The 27,956-nt window shown below is 41.3% G+C and overlaps 1 protein-coding gene across 2 annotated transcripts in view; it reads right to left on the bottom strand.

The window, feature by feature from the left end:
- The window catches only part of MAP3K12 (mitogen-activated protein kinase kinase kinase 12), a 169,623-nt gene that overhangs the window by 32,914 nt on the left and 108,753 nt on the right, over positions 1 to 27,956 (bottom strand). For both annotated transcript variants that reach the window (XM_089691439.1, XM_089691440.1), the window contains exons 4-5: positions 27,109 to 27,300; positions 17,456 to 17,614 (exon numbers count right to left, since the gene is read on the bottom strand). In XM_089691439.1, the coding sequence (XP_089547565.1) occupies positions 17,456 to 17,614; positions 27,109 to 27,300 (351 nt within the window). The remainder of the gene's footprint in view (positions 1 to 17,455; positions 17,615 to 27,108; positions 27,301 to 27,956) is intronic.

Raw genomic sequence — 27,956 nt, 5'->3', positions numbered from 1 at the left:
CTCATAAAAATGACTCATCGCTGCCATGATTAAAAAGAGCCGGCCAGAAATGAGGTCCCATCTGCAGCATGTTCCTGGGAAGCCTATTTAGTGCAGATGAGGGCTAAGTGTGTGCGTGCAAGTATGTGTGCCTGTGTGCCAGCCGCATTGGGATAATATGTGATGGAGTCCTTTCAAGAGGGGTCATACAATGACAGATGGACACTAATCCCACACCCATCTCCATAGTAACACTGTCTGGCCCTGCACATCAGTGATCATGACCCCCCTTTTCACTGATTAAAGTGGGCTGATGACTGGGACGCTGAACAAAGAAGAGGAAGGCGTGTGAGCTAAACGAAGAAATGGGAAGGGATCACCATAATGCAAACAAAGATGGACAGTCATCACAAGTGTGAATTGGTTTGTTAATGACATCGAAAAATATATATATACAGTCACTTTCCTTTAATGCGATATTGGGAGAAAAGTTAACCATGACCAACTGCTTGTTATTATTGGAGCATCTGGAATGTTGTGGGGTGGGGTGCTTATTAAGTCCCTGAAAGATTTTACAACCTGTTAGAAAGATGGTCCAGCAATGGCCCAACCATAATAATACCTGCATGGAGTTTGCATGTTCCCCCTGCGATTGCATGGGTTTCCACCCATACTCCAAAGACATGCTGGTAGTCTAATTGGCTCCTGTTTAAATTGGCCCGTGTATGTGTATGTATGAATGTGAATTAGGGACCTTAGATTGTAAGCTCCTTGAGAGCAGGGACTGATGTGAATGTATAATATATGTCAAGCGCTGAGTAATTTCCTGTAATAAGTAAAATAAAAATGAATAAATCATCTTCCCTGCTTCTTATAGCAATTAAATTATCTTTGTGTGCTAATCTTGGAAGCAATGGTAACATTTCACTACAAATATTAGTTGATGATTGTTGCACATAAGTCAGTAGCAGGGGCGGACTGACCATTTGGGAACTCGGGCACTGCCCGAGGGCCCAGGGTCAGTAGGGGGCCCCATGAGATGCAGACCAAAAAAGAGATTTGTGAAAAGAGATTCACAAGAAAGTGGCTACATTATGGACAGAATGCGATACTCAGAAAAATTTCCAAAAATTATGCTTTATTACACATTAATGATTGACAATCGGGCAATTGCCCTGGTTTACCATCACCTCAGTATGAGATAATACACACAGACCTAAAACCATTAAAATCACTCCAAGACCGTTCTGGATATATATGTGCTGCAAAGGCTATGACAACCAAAGTCTAAAGCATTTGCAGCACCGCACATTGGTTACACTCCCTGTAGGAGGTGTTTTCAAAAAATTGTACCATAGGTATATAATATCACATGCTTTTTGAAAACACCTCCTACAGGGAGTGTAACCAATGTGCGGTGCTGCAAATGCTTTAGACTATGGTTGTCATAGCCTCTGCAGCACATATATATCCAGACCGGTCTTGGAGTGATTTTAATGGTTTTAGGTCTGTGTGTATTGTCTCATACTGAGGTGATGGTAAACCAGGGCGATTGCCCGATTGTCAATCATTAATGTGTAATAAAGCATAATTTTTGGAAATTTTTCTGAGTATCGCATTCTGTCCATAATGTAGCCGCTTTCTTGTGAATCTCTTTTCACAAATCTCTTTTTTGGTCTGCATGTTTTTTGGCTACTGGATGGAAGCCATATATTGGGTGATACAGTAATTTATATTGGAACCTCTAAACCTATTTTTTACTAATTGCGCCCCATGAGATGCCCCTGGTACCTTTCATAGGCTTTTTTGGGTGTGGTTTGAGTGTGGGTGAGGACACAGGGGCCCCATGATCCCCTGTTGCCCGGGGGCCCCATGAGTTGTCAGTCCGCCCCTGGTCAGTAGGTCTCTGACATTTTACTCATTGAATATCTGACCACATCCAGCAGTCAGCTAAGTGTCAGCGAGTCCTTACATGTGTTCACAAAAGTGTGTTATCCTCTCTGGTAAAACATATGTGTGACATACCTAAGATGACCTGAACTTATAAATTTGCTACAAAGACTTGTAGATGCAGTATATATGCTAAATTAGTTTCCAGTTTCTGAAAGGTGCAGTGTTTTCTAATGACAAAGGTATCAACCACAGTGTTACGTTGAGATAAAGGGTTGCCTTTAGGGGTTAAGTTCAGGGTTAAGTTTATGAGGGTTGAGGTCCCAATTGACTGTTACATATTTGGGAGTGATAGATACAGATTTTGGGTGTGATAAGTTATAATAAATGCCGTAAATTCTATTAGTGGCAAAAAATTTGATAAGTTATAATAAATGCTGTAAATTCTATTAGTGGCAAAAACTCAACTCCAACATCAGAAATTTCAGCACACATGAATTTTTGCCTCTGTATGGAGTTGCTAATGTTAATAAACTTACCACACCAAAAAAAAGTGACAGTCGCTTCTGCTCGACCTCAACAAAACCTATAAAGTTAATCCTTAACCTAACTCCTTAAACAAACCCTTTAAATAATATTTTTAAAGCGCATTTCCACTTTTGCTGTCAAATTTGAGAAAACCCCACTATATGTTTGTTATGTGTTTCCATTCACACAGTATGGCTTCATTTTTTTTTATAAATATTTGTTATCTTTTAGCTGTTTCTCAGTAGGAGGAGTCATGGTTGAATGCAAGGTTTTTTTGAACAATATTAGAGTGAGCTTGTCCCAGGTCTGTCCTCATTAACATACAATGCAAGAAGCCAATCGCTACACCTTTAACCCTTTGTTAGGATAGACAGTGCTCAAATCTAGTTGCAATTAATAATGAACATCTGCCTGCACAGTACAGATGAGGTTAATTATGGCAAACACAGCTGCCCAGCGCCCTCATAAAGAAACCTACCTACAAATTTCCTTCCTGGAGTGTCTAGAATAGAGTATCTAAAACAGGCATGGTCTAATACTTAATTTCTATTTTAAGTTATGCTATGTGAACAGGGACATGACAAATAAAAAGTAGGTGTCAAGTCAATGTCGCTGCAAATGTGGATGTACACTTTAAATTTAAAGTTAAAATATTTTCCATCATGAAGATGAATACTACATTTTTATGCCACCTTTTGGTTCATTGCAAAAGGACAATTTGTTACAGCTTATCTAAAGTTGGCATGGTCCCGAAGAAATGGCTAAACCAGTGTGATTTAGTCAAAATGAGCATGTGAGAATGATAAAACAGAGCCAGGTTTTCAATAACAATACAATAACAATATAGTTAGAATACATTTATAAATGAAGCCTGCAAACAATGTTTGCAGGTTTTATTTACACAGCTGCTACTGGCACTCCTAAAACACAGAACAGGACCCTGCTTTAAAAATGACAGCAAAGTCCTTCTATTACACATGGTCCAGATTGCTATGAAGAGTGCCCAAACTAAACACCCTGCAAAACAATTGAAGAATAAGTTCTCCTTTCTGAAAAAAAAGATCCCTGGCCTACTGTCACAATAGGGAGGGGTTGGTGAGAGGATGCTAAAAACAGGTGTAACATGTAACATGTTCTCAAAGGTGATCTTATCTTTGAATGACTAGGTGTCATTCTAGACTCCAATCTGTCTTTCCAGCCCCAGATCCAATCGCTGACAAATTCATGCAGACTCCACCTCCGCAACATCTCCAAAATACGCACGTTCCTAACTCCAGAAACCACAAAGCAAGTCATTCACTCCCTCATCATATCACGACTTGACTACTGTAACTCCCTCCTCGCCGGCCTACCCCAACACAGGCTATCCCCACTTCAGTCTATCCTGAATTCTGCGGCCAGACTCATTCACCTCACCAACCGCTCCGTATCCGCCTCCCCCCTCTGCCAATCCCTCCACTGGCTTCCGATTGCCCAATGCATAAAATTCAAAATTTTAACATTGACGTACAAAGCTGTTCATAACACTGCCCCAAACTACATCACTGAACTGATATCCATCTACCCCCCAAAACGCACTCTCCGCTCCTCACAAGACCTCCTACTCTCCAGTTCCCTGGTCTCCTCCTCCCATGCCCATTTCCAGGACTTCTCCAGGGCTTCCCCCATCCTCTGGAACTCACTACCCCAATCCATCTGTCAAGGTCCTACCTTTTCCCTGAGGTTATGTTACTCCATGTGCTGGCGTCCATCTTGGATTTCTGCTGTGCATGGTGGGAATCCTTTTATGCCTTCAGGTCCCTGAGGTCCATCCCCCAGAGGGGTGTGGCTGATGACATATAAGCCTGTGGTCCGCACATGCTCTTTGCACTTGTGTCTTGGTGTCGCTATTACTCTGTTCTGACTCTTGTGACTCTCCTGGTATCTGATTTGGCTTGTGACTCGACTATTCTTTGTATTCTCCTTTGATCTGACCCTCTGTTGCTGAACCCGGCTCGTGACCTGTGATTCTCGTCTGCTGTCCTGTACTGTTTTGTCCTGTTGTTGTTGACCCGGCCTGTCTGACTACTCTTTTGTCTCTTCCACCAGCTACACACCATTGGCGGCGGCCATTACCGCAGCTGAGGTGTCTCGGGGGCCGCGACCTGGTTCCTGGCTGCGCCAAGTCCATCCCCACCATCAGGGGCCCTGGTGAAGGGCAGCCTGGGACTTAGACTCCGCGCCCTGAGGGACTTCGGTCTGTGGGTGGTGGTTGTCGTCAGCCAGTGCGTTACATTGTTAGGCCTGCCTGTCCGTTCCTCGGCCCCTGCCCTGACACCATCAGACTGTCACCTACCCTCCTCACCTTTAGGCGCACCCTGAAAACCCATCTCTTCAGAGAAGAATACCCAGCCCTCACGTAATTGCTGATCTCCTCCGCTCTTCCCACCACTCAATCCCCCACAGCTATTTCCTCCTGTACCACTCTCCCCTCCCTCCTAGATTGTAAGCTCCAAGGAGCAGGGCCCTCGAACCCCTCGTGTATTGTATTGTTACTGTACTGTCTCGTGTACTGTCTCACAATATAATGTACAGCGCTGAGCAAACTATTGGTGCTATATAAATACTGTGTAATAATAATAATAATAAAGAACCGGACAGCAGTTATAAAATGGAGAGGTATCAATGCTAGCAGAAGCTTGGCAGAGATTGTGTTTGTTGGCATAATGCAGCAGTCCACAGCCAGTCGATTCATAAGCCGCACTGATTTATAACAAGCATCAGTGAGCAACTCTAGACCCAAAATAGTAATTTGGTCTTACATGACCAAATGCTTTGCAACTACTGGAAACAAAATACTAGGTAAGATCCCATCACAGAGGAGTTTTGCTAAACCTTAGCAGAAATTTCAAACCTTACGACCTCATTAAGAGCATATTTACCTGTCAATTAGTGCCTAACGAATGTGCCAGCACACACTTGGAGCAATCACATGATCGTAATGTAACCATCTGAAATTCAATAGGGATTGTTCAAACCATTACAGACATTACTAAGATTAGGACCTTTAAATCCTTAACTTAGTTTAAATAAATCCCTAACTGCATATGAACTAATACCAATATGAAATTGTCATTAACTGTCAAAATGTTTGTTAAATTACTTTTATAGTTTAGTGCTTTAAGCAGGCTCTCAGCAATGCCATCTGGTGATACCACCAGGGGTCTGTAAAACTGTACAAATTCTGGTACCCTTCTCCCTGCGAGCAGCTAATAGAGAAAACTGGAACATCTTGATGGATAAGGCAATCATCTGAGATAGCCTAGGATTTACATATGGGTTGCTGTCAAACTCAGGAAGCTTGAAGAGACTTCTTAGAACTACTTTAACCACTTCAGCTCCAGAAGATTCTACCTCCTTCATGACCAGACCACTTTTTATTATTCGGCACTGCGCTACTTTAACTGGTAATTGCGCATCACTGTACCCAAACAAAATTTATATCATTTTTTTCACACAAATAGAGCTTGCTTTTTATTTTTTGCAATATAAACGATGAAAGACAGAAAAGTTTGAAAAAAAAATGATTTTTTACTTTCTTCTATAAAAAATATACAATAAAAATTTTAAAAATCCAATTTTTTCACAAATTTTGACAAAAATGTATTCTGCTACATGTTTTTAATAAAAACAATAGTGTATAGTGATTGGCGTGCATGAAAGTTATAGCGCCCACAAACTATGATATATATACTGTAATTTTTTTTTAATATATACTACTAATGGCGGGGATCAGCGACTTATAATAGGACTGCGATAGTGTGATGGGCAATCTGACACTAACTGATGCTGAGGGAAACTGACTTGCTGCCACTGACATCACCAGTAACATTAATACAATGATCAGTGAAAATACTATGCACTGTCACTGTACTAATGACACTGGCTGGGAAGGGGTTAACATCTAAGGCAAACAAGGGGTTAAATGTGTGCCTAACTATGTGTAATGTGTGCAAAGTGTGCTGCTTTTACTAACAGATCTCTAACTTTCTCATCCCTGCTTTGCAGAGATGAGAAACAGAGAGATTGTCAACAAAAAGCTCTGGGCTGTGATTGTCCCTGCCGTGAATCACTGGCTGGGACTTGCTGACAGGCTCCTGCTGTGTACAAGCATGGCGGGTGCCAGAAGGTGGGTGCGCATGTGCGGCGATCGCATGTGCATCGATCTATGGGTACATCACTTTGCCTACAGTGGCTGCCTGTCCGCAGTACATTGCGGGAGGGCAGGAAGTGGTTAAAGAGCTATACCCGGGACTGCCATTGCTGACCTGAAAATGCTAGTTGCCTGGTTACTGAGTCAGTGATCCAGAACAAGTATGCAGATCAGGAAAGTCAGTGAAAGTCACTGACTCAAAGGAACACAGTATAGTCAGGTCACTGACTCATATGAATGAAGCAAGGGGGTCAGGATGACAGACAGACACATTTAGGACACGGTAGCAGTGCCAGCCTCCATGTTTGTCTCGATAGTTTTCAGTATTGCCAACTTACCAGATTGAAATTCTCTGAAACGACACCCACATTTTACTGGCACAGCCAAGTTTTTACTGGCATTTCGAACAGTTAAAAAAATGACAATTTTAAGTACAAATTTCAGTACATCTGAAATCAAGTACAATATGCAATTATGCAATGTCATTTAGGTTAGATATTAGGGCAAAAAACATATTTCTTATTTTATTTTCGATATATTAATGTGGAGTTCCACTCACGCTGTCAAAAAATAAAAGTCAGCAGCTACAAGAACTGGTGTCTAGTGCTTTTACAAGCGTTTAGATGCGTTTACAAGCCTCAAGTGCTTGGGCGTTAATTCATTTTATTGGCCAGAATAATAATTTATTATGACCAATGAAATTAAATAATGCTCAAGTGCTAAATGCACCTAGAGTTAACACAAGTTTAGGCGCGTTTACCTGCGTCAAGCGGTTTTTCTGCTGCTCCTGGATGCTCTGGCCTTGATTTCTTTTTCCTGCTGGTAAACATTACTGCTGCTAAAAGCTTCTAAACGTCTATGTGTGCAAGGAGACATAAGATAACATGAAGGGCCCTTTGGATGCAGTAAAAAAAATGCCTGACGCCCCTAAAAGTGGCAGCAAAAATGTCCAGTGTACATGAGGCCTAAAAGTGTCTAAAGCTTTTACAAGCTTTTAGGCACATTTACATGCATCAAGACCTTGGATGTCAATTAATTTCATTGTCTAGAACAATAAGATATTCTGGCTATTAAAATGAATAAACCCTCAGGTGCTAAACAAGTACAGATATTAGGAGTGTTTATATGTGTTTAGGTGCGTTTAGGAGCATTTAGCAGTGTTCAGTGGTTGAGTGTTGCTGCTCCGGGGGGGGGGGGGCGGTTACTGCCTCTAAAAGTTCCTGCCACTAAACGCTGCTCAAAGCCTATGTGTGCATGGATACATAGGCTAACATACAAGGGAGTTTTGAGACAGGAAAAAAATGCCTGCTCTAAAAGTTCCTGCCACTAAACGCTGCTCAAAGCCTATGTGTGCATGGATACATAGGCTAACATACAAGGGAGTTTTGAGACAGGAAAAAAATGCCTGCTGCCACTAGAAGCAACTGCAAAATTGTCCAGACCTAAGGGTTTAAAACCACTTTAATGTTTGTGAGAGACAATAGGCCTACAGTGGGTGTGTTTGGGAATCTCCTGTACTACAAAGGGGCAGAAATAGGGGTTCCCACATCACCAGATTACTTACAAAATGGAGCGATACCTGGATAAAACACTGAAGCCCCTGTATTGTGTTCTCAGCAAGCACCACAATTCCTAATTTTCATTTTCTACATGAATATGTCTTTAATTCCTGATTTTCCACAGAATTTTCAATATACACATGTTAAAATGTAGTTTTATGTTTATGAATATATATTCATTTTGACAAGCAAAGCATGTGTTTATTTATTTATTTTTTTTAATTTAAGTATTTTATTAAACTTTTTTTCCATTACAAACTGTGGGTATAGGATTATAACTTTTTTTTGTTCTATGGTTGAACTGGATGGACTTTTGTCTTTTTTCAGCCAGACTAAGTATGTAACTATGTAACAAAAACACAGAAAAGTATCATTTACAACCAAAATACGAACATTCCCCTACGTTTTGCAATCCAAACTCCGCACTCCCCCCCACACCCAAACCCCCTTACAATTTACCTCGGTCCATATAGCTCTTCCCTTCTCTTTCCAACTTTCCCTTCTATACCTGTAATCTTTCTTCTCAGTCCTCACTTCCGACTCTTCTTTTTTCTTACTATTCTTTCTTTCCCCCCAACCTTTCTTTTCCCTTCTCCTATTCCTACTACCGACTTACAAAACATTCCCTTTATTCTCCTACCTCAAATCAGATCCCTGGGCCTCCCACTACTTCCATATATTTTCCAGATGCCTTGAAGTCAGACCGTCCTCCCCATTCCTTTCTAAATGTTCCCATATTACCTTTGTCTATATGGTATAACTCCTCCATCTTATTTATATATTCCACCCTGTCTAACCAGTCCCTCATTGTTGGGGGCTCCTGTACCTGCCAACATTTAGGAATCAGCCCTTTAGCCGCACTAATTAGATGGTATAATACACTATTTGTATACTGCTTCACTGGTACTTCTGTCCTATAAAACAAACACACCCACGGATCCTTCTGTATAGTTGTCCCCAATATCTCTGGTATAAACTGGATTACATCTTGCCAAAACCCCTGTATTTTTGGACAGTCCCACCATATATGTTCCATTGTTCCTTTAGCCCCCCTCCAACATAATGTTTAGACTTCTACTCGTTGTTTACATGCAATACTCGGTGTCAAATACCACCTCATTAAACATTTGTAATTAATTTCCACCATGTTCATGTTAATCAACAAGATGTTAATTTAAACATTTTATTTTTCTGTGATTCATTCATTTTTGTTCCCAGTTCCCTTTCCCATTTCTCTAAGAACAGCGGAGGACCTGCCACTCCCCCAGTTCAACAAGAATCTTATATATCCCAAAAGAAACATGTTTTGGCTCCATACTGAAACCCAACATCTTTTCAAACGGGAGCATGTCCTCCATCATCCTCAGTGGTTGGGGCAAAGTGTCTCAATTGATATCTCAATTCATCTAATGACACAAATAACTCTTTTTTACTCTTGAAGTCTTGAAAAGTGCCAAACTTCCCTTTAACTACTCAAAGCATGTGTTTATAAAGACAGACAGTGAGTATCTGCTGAAAGGCTGGCAGCTGAGAAGCACATGTCAGGAGGCACCATCTGAGGGTCGCCACTATAATGGCTGTTTGTACTGAGAGCTGCGTGGAAGTCAGTCCCACTAATTATCTGTGAAGGCGATGGTTAATGCCTTGTTCAACAAAAGAGGTTCAAAATAATAGCAAGGTTTTTCCAAACTACCTCTGGGCCTCACCAAATGCTCTTCTTCCTCCCTCCTCTGCCTCCCCTACTCCCTATTTCCTGCTCCGCCACACTTAGTGGAAAAAATGACTAATATAATTAAGTGGATACACAGAGTCTTGGGCTCCCTGGACCCTCTGCCTGGGCAGCCAGCCAGATGTCTGACATGCTCTGTTTTCCCATAGGAGAGGTTTTCTTAGACTGCAACCTGCGTAGAAACTGCCAAATCTCAAGCATGTCGTATACAGAGCATGAAATGTCGCTATATCAACACAATGAAAACCTCAGCACTGCTAGCAGGTATACAAATTGTTTATTGAGTCAGCAATCAGGTCTTCACATTGCAGTAATCCAATCAAATGTGATGTGTACATCTGAAGACTACTACTTCTGATACTAACAGACTCATGGGTCATTAAAAACCCTGGTAAGCACAGTTTGTATCTAAAATGACATAATATGCTTATTCTAGAAAAAAAAAAAATAACTGACATAACGTAACCCCATTGCAACTTCAGAAAGACAAAAAACATTTTTGTGAAGAAAACACGATGAGGTCTATTTGTAAAAAAAAAAAAACACTGGACAAATGTCATAAGCATTTGACTAGCCATCAGGAATAATCATCATAATTTGCATAATACATTTATTTCCTATGATCATCAGCTCCATCTAGTTGCCACAATGTGGTATTTTTCTGAATTATCTCAATCAGGAAAACACCGTATTATGGATACTACATGAAATGACGATCAGGATCACAAATAAACATATTCATAACAAGAGGGCAAATGCCTGTGACATTTGTCCAGCAAGTTTTTTTTTTTTTATAAATAGACCCCTTAAATTTTCCCCTTGTCCTGAATACTTAAAGTGTTACTAAACCCCGGACCCTGTATTCACTGTATCTGGTCTCCCACAGTGCACAAAACATGGAAATGCAATTTTTTGGGCAGCACAGTGGCTAAGTGGTTAGCACTTTCGCCTGGCAGTACTTGGGTCATTGGTTCGAATTTCAACCACGGCACCACCTGCCTGGAGTTTGCATGTTCTCCCTGTGCCTGCGTGGGTTTCCTCTGGTTTCTTCCCACACTCCAAAGACATGCATGTAGGTGAACTGGATCCTGTCTAAATTGGCCCTAGTATGTGTATGTATGAATGTAAGTTAGGGACCTTAGATTGTACGCCCCTTGAGGGTTAGGGACTGATGTGAATGTACAATATATATGTAAAGCACTGCATAAATTGACGGCGCTATCCAAGTACCTGAAATACATTTAAAAAATAAATATAAACTTCTAATTACCTTTTCTCATCAGCAGTTACAGCAGTCTTGTTACTTCTATCAGTGTCCAGCAGAGCACTGGTTAAAGCTTGTAGGAGTTTTGCTTTAGGAGGATGCAGATCCCCTAACCTCTGTCTGGACAGTGTTGATTGGCCCTGTTCTGATCACATGCACTCTCCCAAGAAAAAAAAAAAACCTCTCTAGCAATACACACCAAACTGAGAATGTGTAGGGTGACTCCACTCGATATGTCTTATCAGGAGACAAAAGGGGGACATTGGAAGAAGGAGAGGATCAGAGAAGTCAGGATCAAACAGCGTTTTTACACAATGCAGAGGTCTAACCCCTTAGGTTCCACAGTGAGTATAACAAGCATGCTTTACTGCATATACAGACTGATTTTACTGTTGTGGGTTTAGTAACACTTTAAAGAGGAATTCCAGGTATGGATATTTTAGGGCCAGTTCACATATAAACTAAATTTGCTTGAATAATGGATGTGCATTGCCTTTTGGCATGCATTTTAATGTGTGTTTTAACACATTATGACATATGTTGACATGAATTTTTATGCATGTTAAATTGCTATGGGTCCTTGTAAGGGACAGAATAATAAATAATTCCTCAATAGATCTGCATTGTGTTGATGTATATTTATGTGTGTTGCGTTATAATGTATATATGTAGTTTAACACAACGCACCACACTGCACATGACACCACAATTGTTTCCATGTGACCTGCAATCTTCCAGTCCAGGTCACTGCAGTATGTGTGACGTAGCTATATTGGCCCAGCGTAGACCAATGTTACTATGTATGTACCGCACCAGAACGATGGCCCTGGAAGCTGGAAACCGCTGAAGTAGACATCGCTACTACACTGATCTACACTTGCTTCCAGTTCCTGTGCTGAGCGGCTGCCCTGCTGCATTCTCAACACAGGCGGTCAGCTGCTCACCACGGCCACCATTCAGAAACTCCTTTTACATTTTCTGAATGAATGCACTGAAGTCTGTGGTTGGATGAGGTGGAGAGTGTGACATCCCCATCTTGTCCAATCAGAGAATGCTTTGGAGTAGCTGTATCTCTGTCAGTGATTTCCAGCTTCCATTGGCCAGGTATGGTGTATACATAGTTACATTGGTCCAGCTTGGATATTTTAGGGCAAGTTCACACATGCAGTATTTACCTTAAAAGTAGTCAATTCACACAGACATAAGGGCGGAGCTTTGTGGTGTGATGTCACCATAACTAGCCACTCGGCAGTTGCGAGCAGTGTTTACTGGACTTTGGATTGTTATTAATCAGGATTTCGTTTGCGCAGTGCTTTACTACTGGATGACGCTGATCCTGATCTCCAGGAGACTGATGTGCTCTCTGTGTTTTTACATGCAGTTATTTTGTTTACTAAATGTGAGGAGATTTGATTTCATTTTCATAAAATCTATTTAAGCAGAGAGCACTAGATGTGGCTTTATTGTATGGAGGGGCACACAAGACATCCAGTCATCTGTGAATGCTATGGAGCTTCCCCCCTCACCTTGTGTATCTACCCCCGATACCCTCTCCCATCTTGTCCTCCCTCCCCCTTCACCTTGTGCATCTTCCCCTACCCACTACCTTGTGCACCCCCCAACTTGTCCTCTTCTACCCCTCCCCCCACACCTTGTGGAACTCCCTCTCCCCCCCCTCACCTTTCGCAGGTTCCCCATCCTCTCCTCATCTTGTGCACCCCCTGTCACTCCGCTCAACTTGTCCTTATCTCTCCCCCCCCTCACCTTGTACAACTTCATCCTTCCCCCCTCATCTTGTGTAGCTTCCCTTCCTCCATATCTTGGGCACCCCCTTCCCCCCCCCCTCACTTTGTGCACCCCCATCACCTTGTGCAGCTTCTCCATCCCTCGTGCCCCCCCTCACCTTGTCCTACTCCGCCCCCCCACCTTGTGAAGGCTCCCCCACCTCCTCCAGACACTGGTAGCACGGGGGTCTTGCACTGCACACAGTACATGCTGTGGTTCTCCACCTTGTGGTTGGTACAGGTGGAGATCAGTCTCTGGCTCACATGGCCCTGGGTGGGTGGTACCAGGTTGTGCTTGGCCAGCAGTCCCTTGGGCGGATGACAGCGAATGCGGCAGGGCTCACAGTAGAAGACACCGCAATCCTCGCACAAGACGGTGGCCTCCTGTTTCTGCTTTGCTCTGCTGGTAGTGCTCGATGGTGCCCTCTAGGACCTGGTTCTTGGTGAAGCCAAGGAACCCCCACTCATCCCAGGGAGTAGTGACACAGTGAGCAGGTCAGGCACTGGTGGTGAGGAGAGGAAAACAGGGTCTCAGAGGAGTTTTGGTGAGGTTGGTGGGGGGGGGTGGACCCGCACTCCATTCAGGGATTTCTGGCATAGGGCGGTTGGCGCACTGGCAAAGGTGATTTTACCGCCCCCCTCTGTCATGGCGTACTAAGGTGGCTGCCCTGTGTGCAAGCAAAAATGCATTTTATTATTATTTTTTTTTAAATTTTCCTTGCATGTGATTGGGGATACTTTGTAAAGTGACGTTTCACCTCATTTACTAAGCTCTGGAGCAACTGCAATTGCAGTCTATTTGCCTTTAGTAAATCATCCCCTATGTGCCTTTTGGCTTTTCCAGGTCTTCCTTCTGTTGGGCAGGCACAGCGCAGGACCAAGGATACTCAATGATCTCTTGGCTTCAGCTCTGTTAGTTGAACAGAGTACAGGATGCCTGTCATCAAGCTCCTACATATGTATAGGTCAGAGCAGGTCCTGTCCTGTGTTCTCCCTTCTCATTTCTTGGCAGATACGTTACAAACCCCCCCCCCCCCCAAAGAAAATACAATTAACCTATTGCCTAAATAAGGCGCAGGAGAGGGTGAGGATTGGTGGATAGAACTGCCCTATTATATGCTGCTTCCTGGCAAAGAATAAACATTTTTTTCCTACGGGGGACCCCTGTAAGGGGATGCTTATATCACTTTCCTCAGCACCCCTTTATCACTTCCCACTAATGTTAATGAAGAGACTAGACAAGAAAGCATATGAATAATATGAAATATGGGGAAAAGGTAACACAGATTCTTAAAGTGATAGTAATGGAAAAAGAATGTTTTAAATAACAAATGTTATACTTACCTGCTCTGTGTAACAGTTTTGCACAGAGCAGCCCTGATCCTCTTCTTCTGGGGTCCCCCACTGGCGCTCCAGGCATCTCCCCTTCAAGAGTACCCCCGTGGCAAGCCACACGCTATGGGGGTGCACATGCATGCTTGTTCCCGAGCCAGGCTCTCTGCATTTCTTGACACACAGGTCTCCATTCACAAAGTGGTACTGACCATTTTAAGAAATGCGGTAAAATACCGGATCCAAAAAGCCAGAGACTACTCAAAGTTGCCTATTATATTTTTACATTTCTTAAATACCGCATGCCTGGACCACTACTTAATTACTGCATGCATTTAATTACTTAATTCCTTCTGTGAATTGAGTTTAACGCCTATTCATGCGGTATTTACCAAGCTTTTTGAGCGTTTCGCAGTGAATACCGCAAAACGATATAGTGAATTGACAGTTTCAGGATCGCATACGATATTTAGGCAAAATGTGTCGGGACACCTAAATACTGCATGCAATCTGCTTCTGTGAATAGAGCCCAGCGAGTACAGCCCTGATCCCTCCTCACTGGCTGTGATGGAAAGCAACAGGAGCCAATAGCTCCAGCTGCTGCCGCCATGTCCAGTGAGGAGAGAGACAGAGTGGAGCGAGCCACTACTCTCAGGCACAGTGTTGGATCAAGATCAGGCTCAGGCAAGTATGTGGGGGGAGGGGCTAGAACTGAAAACAGAAGATTTTGTACCTGAAAATGCATTACAGTAAAAAACCTTCTGCTACAACCAGCACAATGTTCTTATTCCAAAATCTTTATTAAAGGGTCCAACTGAGTGTTGTATTTTTTTTAATGTTTAGAGGTCAGATAAGTATAGGGCACTTCCATTTTTATATTGTTCAAAGAGGGACTTCACTGTCTCAATCAACAATAGGAAAATATATTATATTTACTAGTTTTAAACTTTCTTTTTTACATTCCTTCATTTACTTCCTGGTTTGCAGGCCTAGGCACATGATGTCATATATCCCAGAAGTCTTCAGGAGGGAAGGAGGGGTTTTCTCAGCTGAGCACACCCTCCTGCCTGAGCTAAGGGGGCAGGTGGATTCCAGAAAGTAAGGCTCCATGCACACTGGGTGTTTTGATAACGCTGGTAACGTTAGCTGTGTAAAATCACGTTAAAAATGTGTTGTTCAGCCTTTTTTAGCGTTTTATTAGTGTTTAGCACTGTTTTCCATCATTTTTCCGTGTTTGCGGTTTTTGCATTTTTTAGCATTTTTTTACGCCTTTTACTCCTCTAGAAACCCACTAGTCCTGGGTTTTTTCCAGCCAAAAAATGTCCCTGCCAAAAAATATTGATTACAGTCTATGTGTACATGAACACACAGGATAACATGCTGGGGGTTTACTAGCTGTAGTAAAAAACATCAAAAGCCAAAAACAGCCGCTGTAAAAACGTCCAGTGTGCATGAGGACTTGCTACATGAATCATCTGCCCTTAAGCTAGGTTCACACCCATGCAGTTTGCATTTGAGCCATTTCTGCATTGCATTTTGCGTTTTTGCACCTACATTTTTGACGTGTTATTTTTTTATTTTTCTTGTTGCTAGGCAGAAACGCAAACCAAAAACGCATCAAAAACACGGCAAAACGCATCAAAAACGCACTACATGCTTTTCTGCAGCATTTCCATTGAAGTCTATAGAACCAAAATAAAAAAAATTTTTACGTTCAAAAAAGTCCCTGACCCTTTTCAAAAAATGCATCGGGGGAAAATGCTGAGATGTGAACGTGTCCCATAGGAAATCATGTTAAAAGGTCTGTACTATGTTTCTGCAAAACACTGCGGAAAAAGCTTAGGTGTGAACCTACGGTTACTCAGGATGGCCGCAGCCAGAAATGCTGGGAGGGGTGAGGTTGTTTCAAAGTGATTTCTCAGAAAAATAAATCATGGAGACATGGATGGATGGTGGAGTTTGCTTTGAATATTATAAATGAATCAAATAGTGTTTTTGGTGCTCAGATATAGTGTAGTTTTGCTTTAACTTTTTCAATGTATTTTATATAATACATTGCAGAAGTTGAAGCATACTGTAAGAAAAGGTGGGATGGTGCACAACACCAAGATATGCAATTTAAATTTTATTTATTTCACCCTCCGGTGGGACATTGAAAAGTACATGGACAACAAACAATGGTTTCTCAAGTACATATATATATTTTCAAATATTTTCTTAAACCCAATGGATAAATTAACCAAATGTACGAATCTCCAAAAACTCTATGTACCAATGCTATAGTAATCTTTCAGTGGATATTTTAATTATTTGGTATACAGAAGAAAAATCCCAAAAGCAACCCACCTATTTCAGAACCAGTTTATTAGTAAACGGCATGTTTATGTTATCAGCATACCAATCCAGAAGATTGGTGTGCCAACTGGTATTATTAGAGATGGGGCGAGGGAGACTATTTCTTCTAATAAAAGAATTTAAGTTCAAAGTGATTTCTCAGAAAAATAAATCAAGTAGACATGGATGGATGGGAGAGTTTGCTTTGAATATTATAAATGAATTAAATAGTGTTTTTGGTTTGTGGTGCTCAGATATAGTGTCGTTTTGCTTTAACTTTTTCAATATATTTTTTATAATACATTGAAGATGTTGAAGCAAACTGTAACAAAAGGTGGGATGGTGCACAACACCCAGATATGCAATTTCAATTTTATGAATTTCACCCTACGGTAGGACATTGATAAGTACATGGACAACATGCAATGGTTTCTCAAGTACATACTGTATATATATTTTCCAATATTTTCTTAAACCCAATGGATAAATTAACCAATTGTATGAATCTGCAGAATCCCTATGTTCTGATGCTATAGTAATCTTTCAGTGTGGGTAGACATTTTAATTAATTCTTTGCTATATAGAGTAAAAACCCCAAAAGAGACCCACCTCTTTCAAAACCAGCTTACTGATAAACGGCACATGGGCTGGTATTAACACAGTTGGCAACCCACATACTTATGTTATCAGCATACCAATCCAGAAAATTGGTGTGCCAACTGTTATTATTAGAGATGGGGGGAAGGAGACTATTTCTTCTAATAAAAGAATTTAACTGAAAAAAAGAGGAGATTGGTGGGTTCAAACCCTGTAAACAGGATAAAAGCAGATGACCGGATTATGATTCATCATGTAGTCACTCACCAGATGTCCACCTTCTCAGAGACGGGCTCATTGCGTATGACCTCTGGTGCCATCCAAGCTACCGTACCAGCAAAGGACATTTTAGTACTTTTGTCACTCAGCTCTTTGGAAGTACCGAAATCTGATATTTTTACTAGGTCGTCATAGGTGATCAGCATGCTGTGGGTAACAAAAGAATAACCATGACATATGCATAACACAAATATTAGAAATGCTGTTCAATTTTATGTACATAGGTAAATTATATACAGAAATATATAAATATGTATGTACATAAAATATTAGAAAAACATGGCACTTTATAAGACATTTTGCATACACTGAAATATAAACAAAAGTAAGTAGTTAGCTGACCGTCAGAACTTAGAGATCCTTTAGTTCCACATTCCTCCTCTGAATAAGAAAATAAATCTAAACAAGGGGGCAACAAATAATTCATACCACAAAGCTGAACCTTGGGCAGATACAAATGGCACGCATTTAGGCAGATTGTTATTTATTAATACATGCTTTAAAGTGGTTGTAAACCTCAGACATGAAATATAAACAAAGCATATCCTTCTATAGTGTGTGCTTGTCTCAATCCAGAGCACCAAGTGCCATTTATGTCTGCTGTCCTGTTCTTCTTTTATCTGCATGAGTCACTTCTAACAAGTTTTCCTGACACCAAGAGAAAAATGGTGACAGGGAAGGGAGCTCCAAAACACAGCCTGTGATTGACAGCCACAGCTCTGTTCCTGTGAGCTGTGTGAAGAGGGGTGTGTCCCTTACCTCCAATCAGCTCTCAGAGCTCTCCTCACTGAGCTCTGCAGTGTGTAATTTCAGCTCTCTGCCCCCGTTTTCTGGCAGCCCAGACTAGTTTTATCATTTCAGGACTTTGAATGGATGTAGAGAAAAGAGGGCCACAGATAAACAGGTACAACTGATAAAGAAGGATTTGTTTCATTTTTATGTATCACCTGAGGTCAGTCGCTTCACTGGGTATATGTAGGCGTTTACAGCCACAGCTTAAAGTATAAGTACCTGAATTGAACTTGGTATCAGCCACTTGCAGTCTGTACAGCAGAGCTCAGACTGGCAGAGGGAGAATCAGCAATCAGCTGTGCTGCAGTGTTCAGGTGCTAACAAGGGACATGCTGATAGGATGAAAGAGCAGAGTGACAGAGAGGTGAGCTCATCAATCTGTTGCTTCTCCTTTTACCATCCAGCCACAGGCTGGAGGAGGGATAAGACCTGTAAATGTTACTTAACTGCAGCAGAGAAAAAATCAAGTCTCTTGCTTTGCTGCACAGGGCTGTGCGGTGTGGCAGAGCTATGTAAATTTCACAACTGGATGGACAGAAATACAGATCATTTAGCAGGTAAAATATGACTGGTCTTCTTTCAGGTACAGTTGTGTCCAAAATTATTCAACCCCCAATGCTGTAAAGGGGTTTAGGGACTATAGTGTACATTTGGAATTGTATTCAGAATCAAATCCTACAAGGACGTTGTAACTACCCAAATGCAACTAAAATGACATCAATTGTTTATGTAATACAGTAGTAAATGGTTCTTATGTGGTTTCTTCATTGCCACAATTATTCAACCCCTTAAAGACTACCACTCTGAAGAACAGAGGTTCATACAGGTGCTTTCCATCAGGTATTGAAAACACCTGTGGATGTCACCGAGCAGCAATCAAGCATAATAAGCACCAATTAGGCAGCTTTAAAATGACTGTGATACTCAGCTCCTTCTAGACATTTACTGGTGTGGTTACAAACATGGTGAAGGCAAGAGAATGGTCCAGGAAGACAAGAGAAGAGGTGATTTCTCTTCACAGGAAGGGCAATGGCTATAAGAAGATTGCAAAGATGTTAAACATACCAAGAGACACCTTAGGAAGCATCATTCGCAAATTCAAGGCAAAGGGCACTGTTGAAACGCTACCTGGTCGTGGCAGAAAGAAGATGCTGACTTCGACTGCTGTGCGCTACCTGAAGCGTAGAGTGGAGAGAAGTCCCCGTGTGACTGCTGAGGAACTGAGAAAAGATTTGTCAGATGTGGGTACAGAAGTTTCAGCCCAGACAATAAGACGCACACTGCGTAATGAAGGCCTCCGTGCCAGAACTCCCAGGCGTACCCCCTTGCTGTCTCCAAAGAATAAGAAGAGTCGACTGCAGTATGCCAAAAGCCATGTGGACAAACCACAAAAGTTGTGGGATAGTGTTCTGTGGACTGATGAAACAAAATTAGAACTGTTTGGGCCCATGGATCAACGCTATGTTTGGAGGAGGAAGAACAAGGCCTATGATGAAAAGAACACCTTGCCTACTGTGAAGCATGGTGGAGGGTCAATCATGCTTTGGGGCTGTTTTGCTTCTGCAGGTACAGGGAAGCTTCAGCGTGTGCAAGGTACCATGAATTCTCTTCAGTACCAGGAGATATTGGATGGAAACGTGATGCAGTCCGTCACACACCTGAGGCTTGGGAGACGTTGGACCTTTCAACAGGACAATGATCCCAAGCATACCTCCAAGTCCACTAGAGCATGGTTGCAGAGGAAAGGCTGGAACATTTTGGAGTGGCCATCGCAGTCACCAGACTTAAATCCGATTGAGAACCTCTGGTGGGACTTAAAGAAAGCAGTTGCAGTGCGCAAGCCTAAGAATGTGACTGAACTGGAGGCCTTTGCCCATGAAGAATGGGCGAAGATACCCGTAGATCGCTGCAAGACACTTGTGTCAAGCTATGCTTCACGTTTAAAAGCTGTTATAACTGTAAAAGGATGCTGTACTAAGTACTAAGATTGAATGTCACTTGGGGGTTGAATAAAACTGATAATGCTGTGAGCACAGAAAAGACATTTGTGGTTATTTCATTATAACTGTTATGTTATATTTGTCTGACCTACAAGTGCCTCTTTAATGTAAATGTAAGCAAGATGACTGAATGATCAAAAGCAATGTCAAACTGGCCAAAACACTCAATTTCAGTGGGGGTTGAATAATTTTGGACACAACTGTACATTTTGCAGCAATGATGTATAATATTTGCTTAGTAAAGACTAATTGTACTTTGCCTTATGTCTTTATTTCTGCTCTTCCACAGTAAGCGAATTTTGACTTTCACTCTATGAGGGCAATGTGGAAGAGTTAAAGGGAAAATTTGTTTCTATGGGCAACAAGAAAAATTCTTCCTACAGATTCTCTGATTAATAACCTCCTATATATCTCGCATGACCCATCCACTTACCGCTCAGAGGTCACTGCTAATGTGAGAGCTAATACATGCCAAGGCAACATACATATACTCACACTTCCCACCCACACAGGAGACAAATGCCAGCATGAGCTATACTAAAAAGGACTAATGATCCAGTGTATATCACATCACCACTGATCCATGCTAAATATTTTGGATAATGATTTTCACTAGTGCAAGGGACTGTACAGGAATTTCAGCCATGGGTTAGATGCACAAAATATGGAACCAGCTTAACCTTTTCATTCCAAATTGAAACACAACATGTCTTCTATATAATGAACAATATAATGAACAGATGATCTGAACGCACATAAAACTGGCAACACAAATCTTGCAACCATGGCAACAGTTATAGATTGTAAACTCTAACAAGAGCAGCTCTAATTTCCAATAAACAAAATTTAATTTGTAGATTTTGTATATTGTACTCTAATTTATTAACCCCCTTCTTCTCAGCCCCAGCATCCCTTTAACAGGGATAAATGGTTAGCACTTCCGCCTGGTAGTATTAGGGTCGTTGGTTCAAATCCCAACCATGGCACCTCCTGCCTGGAGTTTGCATGTTCTACCTGTACCTGCGTGGGTTTCCTCCGGGTACTTTGGTTTCCTCCCACACTCCAAAGACATGCTGGTAGGTTAATTGGATCCTGTCTAAATTGTCCCTAGTATATGTATGTATGAATGTGAGTTAGGGACCTTAGATTGTACACCCCTTGAGGGTTAGGGCCTGATGTGAATGTATAATATATATGTAAAGCGCTGCGTAAATTGACAATAGAAGTACCTGAAATAAATAAAACAGGGTCCTTAAACTAGCCATACATTATACAATTTTCTTATTCAATTTCCTTTAGATTTACCTTCAACTATGTAGTGCATACCAATTGAAAGTGTTTAGGTTTGACCTCATGTTACATGATTTTGGTAAATCTAAAGGAAAATTGTACAAGAACATTGGATAATGTATGCAGCGCTAGAATGATAGAATGATAATGATGAGCAAAATATATGTACGTATAAGAAAGTAGGCAAAAGAACAATAATATTCAAAACGGGCTTTTGACAACGCTAAAAGGTAAGAAGACCAGTCTAAGGTATAATCTCATAGGTGCAAATAGTGACAATAGTGCTCTAGTTTGTATAGGAAATAAAGCGAATATCCGTGATTGCTGTGGCTGTGAGAATAGGTGTACAATGCACTAACCAGATAGCACTGGAGTATATAAGACCTACTCCTTGGTACTCAGGGAATGGAACCTTTAACACGGATGAAGTCATCAAGGCAGGAACCAACCACCAGGGGTCATCTTGGGCTCGTTATTTCCATTGGCGAGTCCCTCCTTTTCCTAAGGTGCTTCTAAATACCTGATCTATGCATATTTGCATGATCCCCCCGATGGTTGAGACCGGTATTGCTGGAGACTGCTAACCTGTCCTGATGGCTGTGATTCATACTGCTGGAGACAGGTAACCTGCCCTAGATGGATGACCCCTGGTGGTTGGTTCCTGCCTTGATGACTTCATCCGTGTTAAAGGTTCCATTCCCTGAATACCAAGGAGTAGGTCTTATATACTCCAATGCACAATCATTTGTGCTATCTGGTTAGTGCATTGTACACCTATTCTCACAGCCACAGCAATCACGGATATTCGCTTTATTTACTATACGGACTAGAGCACTATTATCACTATTTGCAGCTATGAGATTTTATCTTAGACTGGTCTTCTTACCTTTTAGCGTTGTTAAACGCCAGTTTCTGAATATTATTGTTCTTTTGTCTACTCTCGTATATGTGCATATATACGGACTAGAGCACAATGTCATTATTTGCACCTATGAGATTATACCTTAGACTGGTCTTCTTACCTTTTAGCGTTGTCAAACGCCAGTTTTGAATATTATTATTCTTTTGCCTGCTTTCTTATATGTACATATATGTTGCTCATCCTTATCATTCTAGCGCTGCATATTTTCACTTGTTTATATATTTTCATTGGAGGATTTTGAGGTTTCCCTCTTTATGCTGGCAGCTCTCCACTCATACCGCAACCCAGCCCTCATATAGCTTGTTTTTTATATTGGATAATGTATGGCCAGCCTTAAGCCCCAAGGGTGGGAGGGACTAGCCCAGGGGTGCTCAACCTGTGGCCCTCTAATGTGGCCCTTGACCTCAAACCAGGGAAGCACACTTCTATTATATCCTGCAGGTTTGGTGCACTTCTGAAAGTACAAAAAAACTCCTCAATGCAGGTGTTTTGGTGTGCTTTCAGAAAATGCACCACAACTACAAAATATAATAGAAGTCTATGGCAAAAGGCAACTAACCTGCAGGAAAGCAGCTGGTGTGGTAAACCACATTGCATCAGTGTGAAAGCAGGCTTATAGGGGCTTGGGACAGTAATAGCTCATTTAAATTTACATTACATTTGAGGGGGCAGTAATACCCCATAGTTGAGACGTGTTTTTACCATAACCCCCCAAAAACGGGTGTAGCATCAGGGGTCACAATGGCGTCCCCATCCCATGCTCCAGGGGGCCCTGTATGGCCTTCTTGTCACATTCTGTTTTACAATTGGACAGGAGGGGCAGCAGGGACAGCATATACAGGAACTGATCTTCTCCATTTCTCTCCTGCAACCACTTGAAGCTGGCTTCTCCTGCTCTCCCTCCTGCCAGCAATTCAGCGGCTGCAGAACAAAAATGTTGATTATGCTATTCAAATGAAAAAAGTAATTCTGGACCATTTGATTTCATTGTGGCCCGCGACTGGTTACCAAATCACTTAAATGGCTCTCGCTCTTCAAAAGGTTGAGCACCCCTGGGCTAGCCGATCATGTGACCGCTGTGATTGGCTGTTACAGTGGTCACATGATCAGGAGCAGGTCCTGCTGATCATAAAAAAAACTGAGAGCAGTCTTTGACCTTGACAGCTCGGTCACTTTGCTGGGAGCCTATAGTGGGTGTGCTCTCAAGCTCTGCTGCCCATTGACGCATATGTGTGGAGTGTGAGTGTTAAAGCCCACCCCCTTTGCCGCCATGCATATGAGGTTTCCCATTTTCGCTTCTGCATGTTTGTTAAAGCAGACAGGTGTTTGACAGCAATAAAGTAAACCTATCTTGAGAAATATATTGGCTGCCATTGTAGGCCACCTTCTGAAAATCCTAAAATCCTAGTTTTCTGGCTCTTATGTTATCCCATAGTATTTTCTAATTCAATTACTTGGAATATGTGTACAGATAAGGAAAAGGGCACAATTGTCCTTATCTGCATGTTAGTTCTGGGTCACTGAGTCAATGTATTGAAGCAAGCTGGTCATCAGCATAACAATATAGAATTTTCAGAAGTAGAGCATAGCAAAGGAAGCCTCCGTGTTTCTCTCCTTACAGGTTTCTTTAGTGGTTTACTACAGCATACCATTGATGTACACTTGCACTAGCCTGTGTTTGGCAACATCTATGTACACAATAGGTGAACTACCCAGATTTGAAGTCATAGTTCACCTTATAAATAAATAAACACATAAATTAAAAAATGAACAAATATTGATTTTAAAAATTAGCATTTTTTTTGCGCACATTAAAGCTTTGCAACTACATTTAGTGGATAGTAGGTGCAAAGTACTGGCTCCTGCAGAGCATTCCTGCTGCTGCACGTCAATGCCTTGGTATGGACCTTCAGTTACAGGGCTGGAGGTAGTATCAAAGGACAAATACTTTGACATCGTCAACCTCAATGCTGAAGGAAGTATCAAGGGCCTACAAGTGCTGTATGGTAGATGGGCCACATGTGTGGACTGTGCCATGCACAGTTAAGCTGAATTCAATTAATGTCAGGAGCCAGCAGGAAGAAGAACCCCCCTGATTCTGTAAGAGATGAGTAATTATGGGGTGGGGGCTGCAGATTCTGCCCATGTTTCATGTTAAAGGGATGTAACATGGTCAAAAAGGTGGATTTCTCTTTTAATAAGATTTGCTACTGACAATAACCAGAAAACTGTGTAATGATGGAGACATCTGACCTTGTGAATGCCAACCTAAACGTCAATTCATTTATATTTGTGCAAATTGTGTATTATACATTTCAAAACGATTCTATTAAATCTTAGGGGTATATTTCATCCTAAAAACTAAAAATGCAATATACTGTAGCTTACCAGTCCGTATATGAGGTGGCTGCATAAGATCTCTTTTTCAATATATTATTACTGCGATAGTGTGTTGGCCATCTACCAGAACAGATCATAGGTAGAGACATCCCGAACTTTTACAAATCATAGACAAAGGAATACACTCAGGAGTTTACTGGTACCAAATTTCCATGTATGTAATGAAACTACCAATTATTTTCACTGCTAAAAATTTTAATTTATTTATAAAATTAAGATTACAAAATCAATAAAAGACTATATATTGCTCCAATGAATACGCCCCCTTCCTAAATGGGGGGAAAACAAAAAGACAAACTAAAGGGTACTATCCCCCAGGACCACTACATCTCCCTGAATTTACTTCAACCACACCACTTAAATTCAAGAGCTTACGTAACTATAATGAAAAACATGCTTACCCTGAAGAATGAGAAAGAATGCAGCCACTACATCTAAGGATTGGTAAACTATAATACATTTTTGCTCTTTGAGTTAAATATCTCTTCAGGAGAACAGAAACTGGAAATCTACTCCAGCCGAAACCTTGACAGAATTAAAAAAAATGTTTCCTTGCTATTCAAAAAATGTGCTTTTATTTTACTTTTGTCCCTGAGATTCCCCTAAATTACTGTCCCAGAGATGAAACAGGAAGTAAGACAAAATCTCCATAATGTGTCACATTAAACTGGACTCATTCTGCAATTTTGAGGATTGTTTCATTGCTCATCCAAGCAGCATCTTCAGTTCATCAGGTGAAGTTTCTCTTTAACAAATGAAAGATGATTCTTGTATAAGGGGGCAGGCTTAAAAACTAAGTTCAACTTTGCAGAAAAAAATAATAAGTGCACATATTTTTGCAGAAAAAAAATGTGCATTTATTTTTTTTACCTGTGGGAGCCTGGAAAGCATTGCACCTGTGATCAATAGATTGTGGGTGCAATGTCAGGCTCCTGCAGATATGTCCTCCAGGTTTCAGCCTGTACTTCTGCAGTGGCTTCCTGTTTGAAAGCTGAAGGACATGTTAGTGCCCCCACAGCCCATTGAAATTACAAGTCCATCTGCTGCAGTAGAAGACAGTACTTGTAGTTTATTCATTCATAGGAATTTGTGAATGAATGACATGGCTGTGTGGTCCGAGTCCTGCACAACTGCCGTGTTTTTAAGAAGTGATAGCAGGTGTAGTGAGAGGAATCCTAAATATGTGTGAAATATGTAACATGTTCCAAAGGTGATCTTACCCTTTACTGGTATTGAGAGCAGTAAACCCTGCATGAGACAGGAACATACAGGACAGTCCAACAGCAAAACAAACAGGAAGTATTTGGCAATATTTAGTATTCTGTCAGCAGTCAGCCTTTTCGCCAAGCAACGGACTCACAAAGCATAGAGAGTGGAAGAGATACACTCTAGAATAAGTCAGCTCACAAATAAAATAAAAAGGCCTGTGGACAGCTGAGACGAATAATGACATCTGGCTAATAGGGAAGATGTGGACCTAGGGATAAAGGCTTTGGCCTAGCAATGCTCTACAAAGGCTCTAGGCTCTAGGACCCCTGGGCAATTATTAAGATGTGAGAAAACATCAAAGTTTGTTTCCTCCACATCAGCTATAAACCATTGAGCCCCTCACCCTGTGTAGGTGAGAAACCTGGGTGATACGTATACATTGTCCACTATCCTGCCAGCCAGTGGTCCTTCCACAGGGAATATTTAGTCAGTTTTGACTTGGAATGGACAAACTCTTGTAAATCAGTGTGATGTTGGAGAGAATAGTGTTGAGTTACTGAATGCTGAGAAGGTCTGATGCAAGTGCTACAAGCTCAGCTGTTAATTAAGTCAAGAATCAATGGAGATGCAGTGACATTGTTGTGAAGGTATTTTCTTTTGCATGGGAAAGCTTTTTATAGTTAGCAAAATCCCATTTATTTCAGCAGCAAACAGCAGAGGCCTTTCTGTGGTCTACAGCAGTTGCCGGTCTGACCCCATTCTCACCCCATCCCACCATGGACCCAGGTGTCTCACAGAATAAAAGAGGATGAGTCAATATATTAACTGGGGGGGTCATGTCATAGGGTTAATCTTTCACAAAGATTGTGTACAAATTGACCATGGTAATCGGCAGCATAATTAACTTGAAGATATAATATTTGACATAATTTTATGCAATCTATGCCTGTTTTATACAAACATATGATCGTTATTATCCAAGTACACCTAATAATACAGTATAGCAAGTTTGTACAATCAGTACTTACTTTGGTGACTTGAGATCCCGATGGATAATCTTGTGGAGATGAAGATAGTTCATTCCCCCAGCTATACCCATGGACCAATCCACTAGTAAGGAGGGGGTGACCTTCCTCCCAGCACGTAGCACTTCATAAAGCTGCCCTTGAGCACAGAACTCCATTAAGATACAGTAACAAGGAGCCTGTGTGCATACACCCCTACAAGACAAAATATGCAGTGAGATAATTAACTCCTTATATGACCACAACAACCACAACAAATTCCACCTTGTAACCAGGGAACATGCGATGTGATGGTGTTACTTTGCTCAGGAGCAGATATACTGTGAGAGCTCTCCAGTCACCTTTGCTGACATTTTGCCATGGAATTCTCATGTATGCTCTGTACACCCTGTTCTCATGTTTTCTTTACCTTAATGTGGAATTCTAATTTCATTTAAAAAAATAGCAAAAAAAAAAAATATAGCATATACAGTTACTACCCAAGTTTTATTGCAGTTGAATGTTATTAAAAATTGCCTTTCCATTTCAGTCTTCAGCACTGTAAATTTCTGTAAAATTCAATGCAATACAACAACTTTGTGGTGTTCTGTACACAGTTGGTATACAGAATACCTCTAAAAATGTCATTTCCTGCTTGTGTGATTGGCTTACTGAATTTCCTAGAGGTCTACACTAAGATACAAGTCGGGTTTTAGGCATCCTCTGCAACATAAAGTTCATTTACGGTGAGATATTCCATAGGGGTTAATTAGGGAAGCAAACCCTGCAAGTTTTCTCTTCAGAACACTTAGAGTGCAAACCCCTTTTGGCTCTTTCTCTTATCCACTCCAGAGCAACTTCCAGTGCTAATT

The sequence above is a fragment of the Staurois parvus genome, unplaced genomic scaffold (genome assembly GCF_062004578.1).
Source record: "Staurois parvus isolate SC_StPar_1 unplaced genomic scaffold, SC_StPar_1.0 ptg000562l, whole genome shotgun sequence".
NCBI lineage: Eukaryota > Metazoa > Chordata > Amphibia > Anura > Ranidae > Staurois > Staurois parvus.
This window is presented reverse-complemented; position numbering and strand designations above follow the sequence as displayed.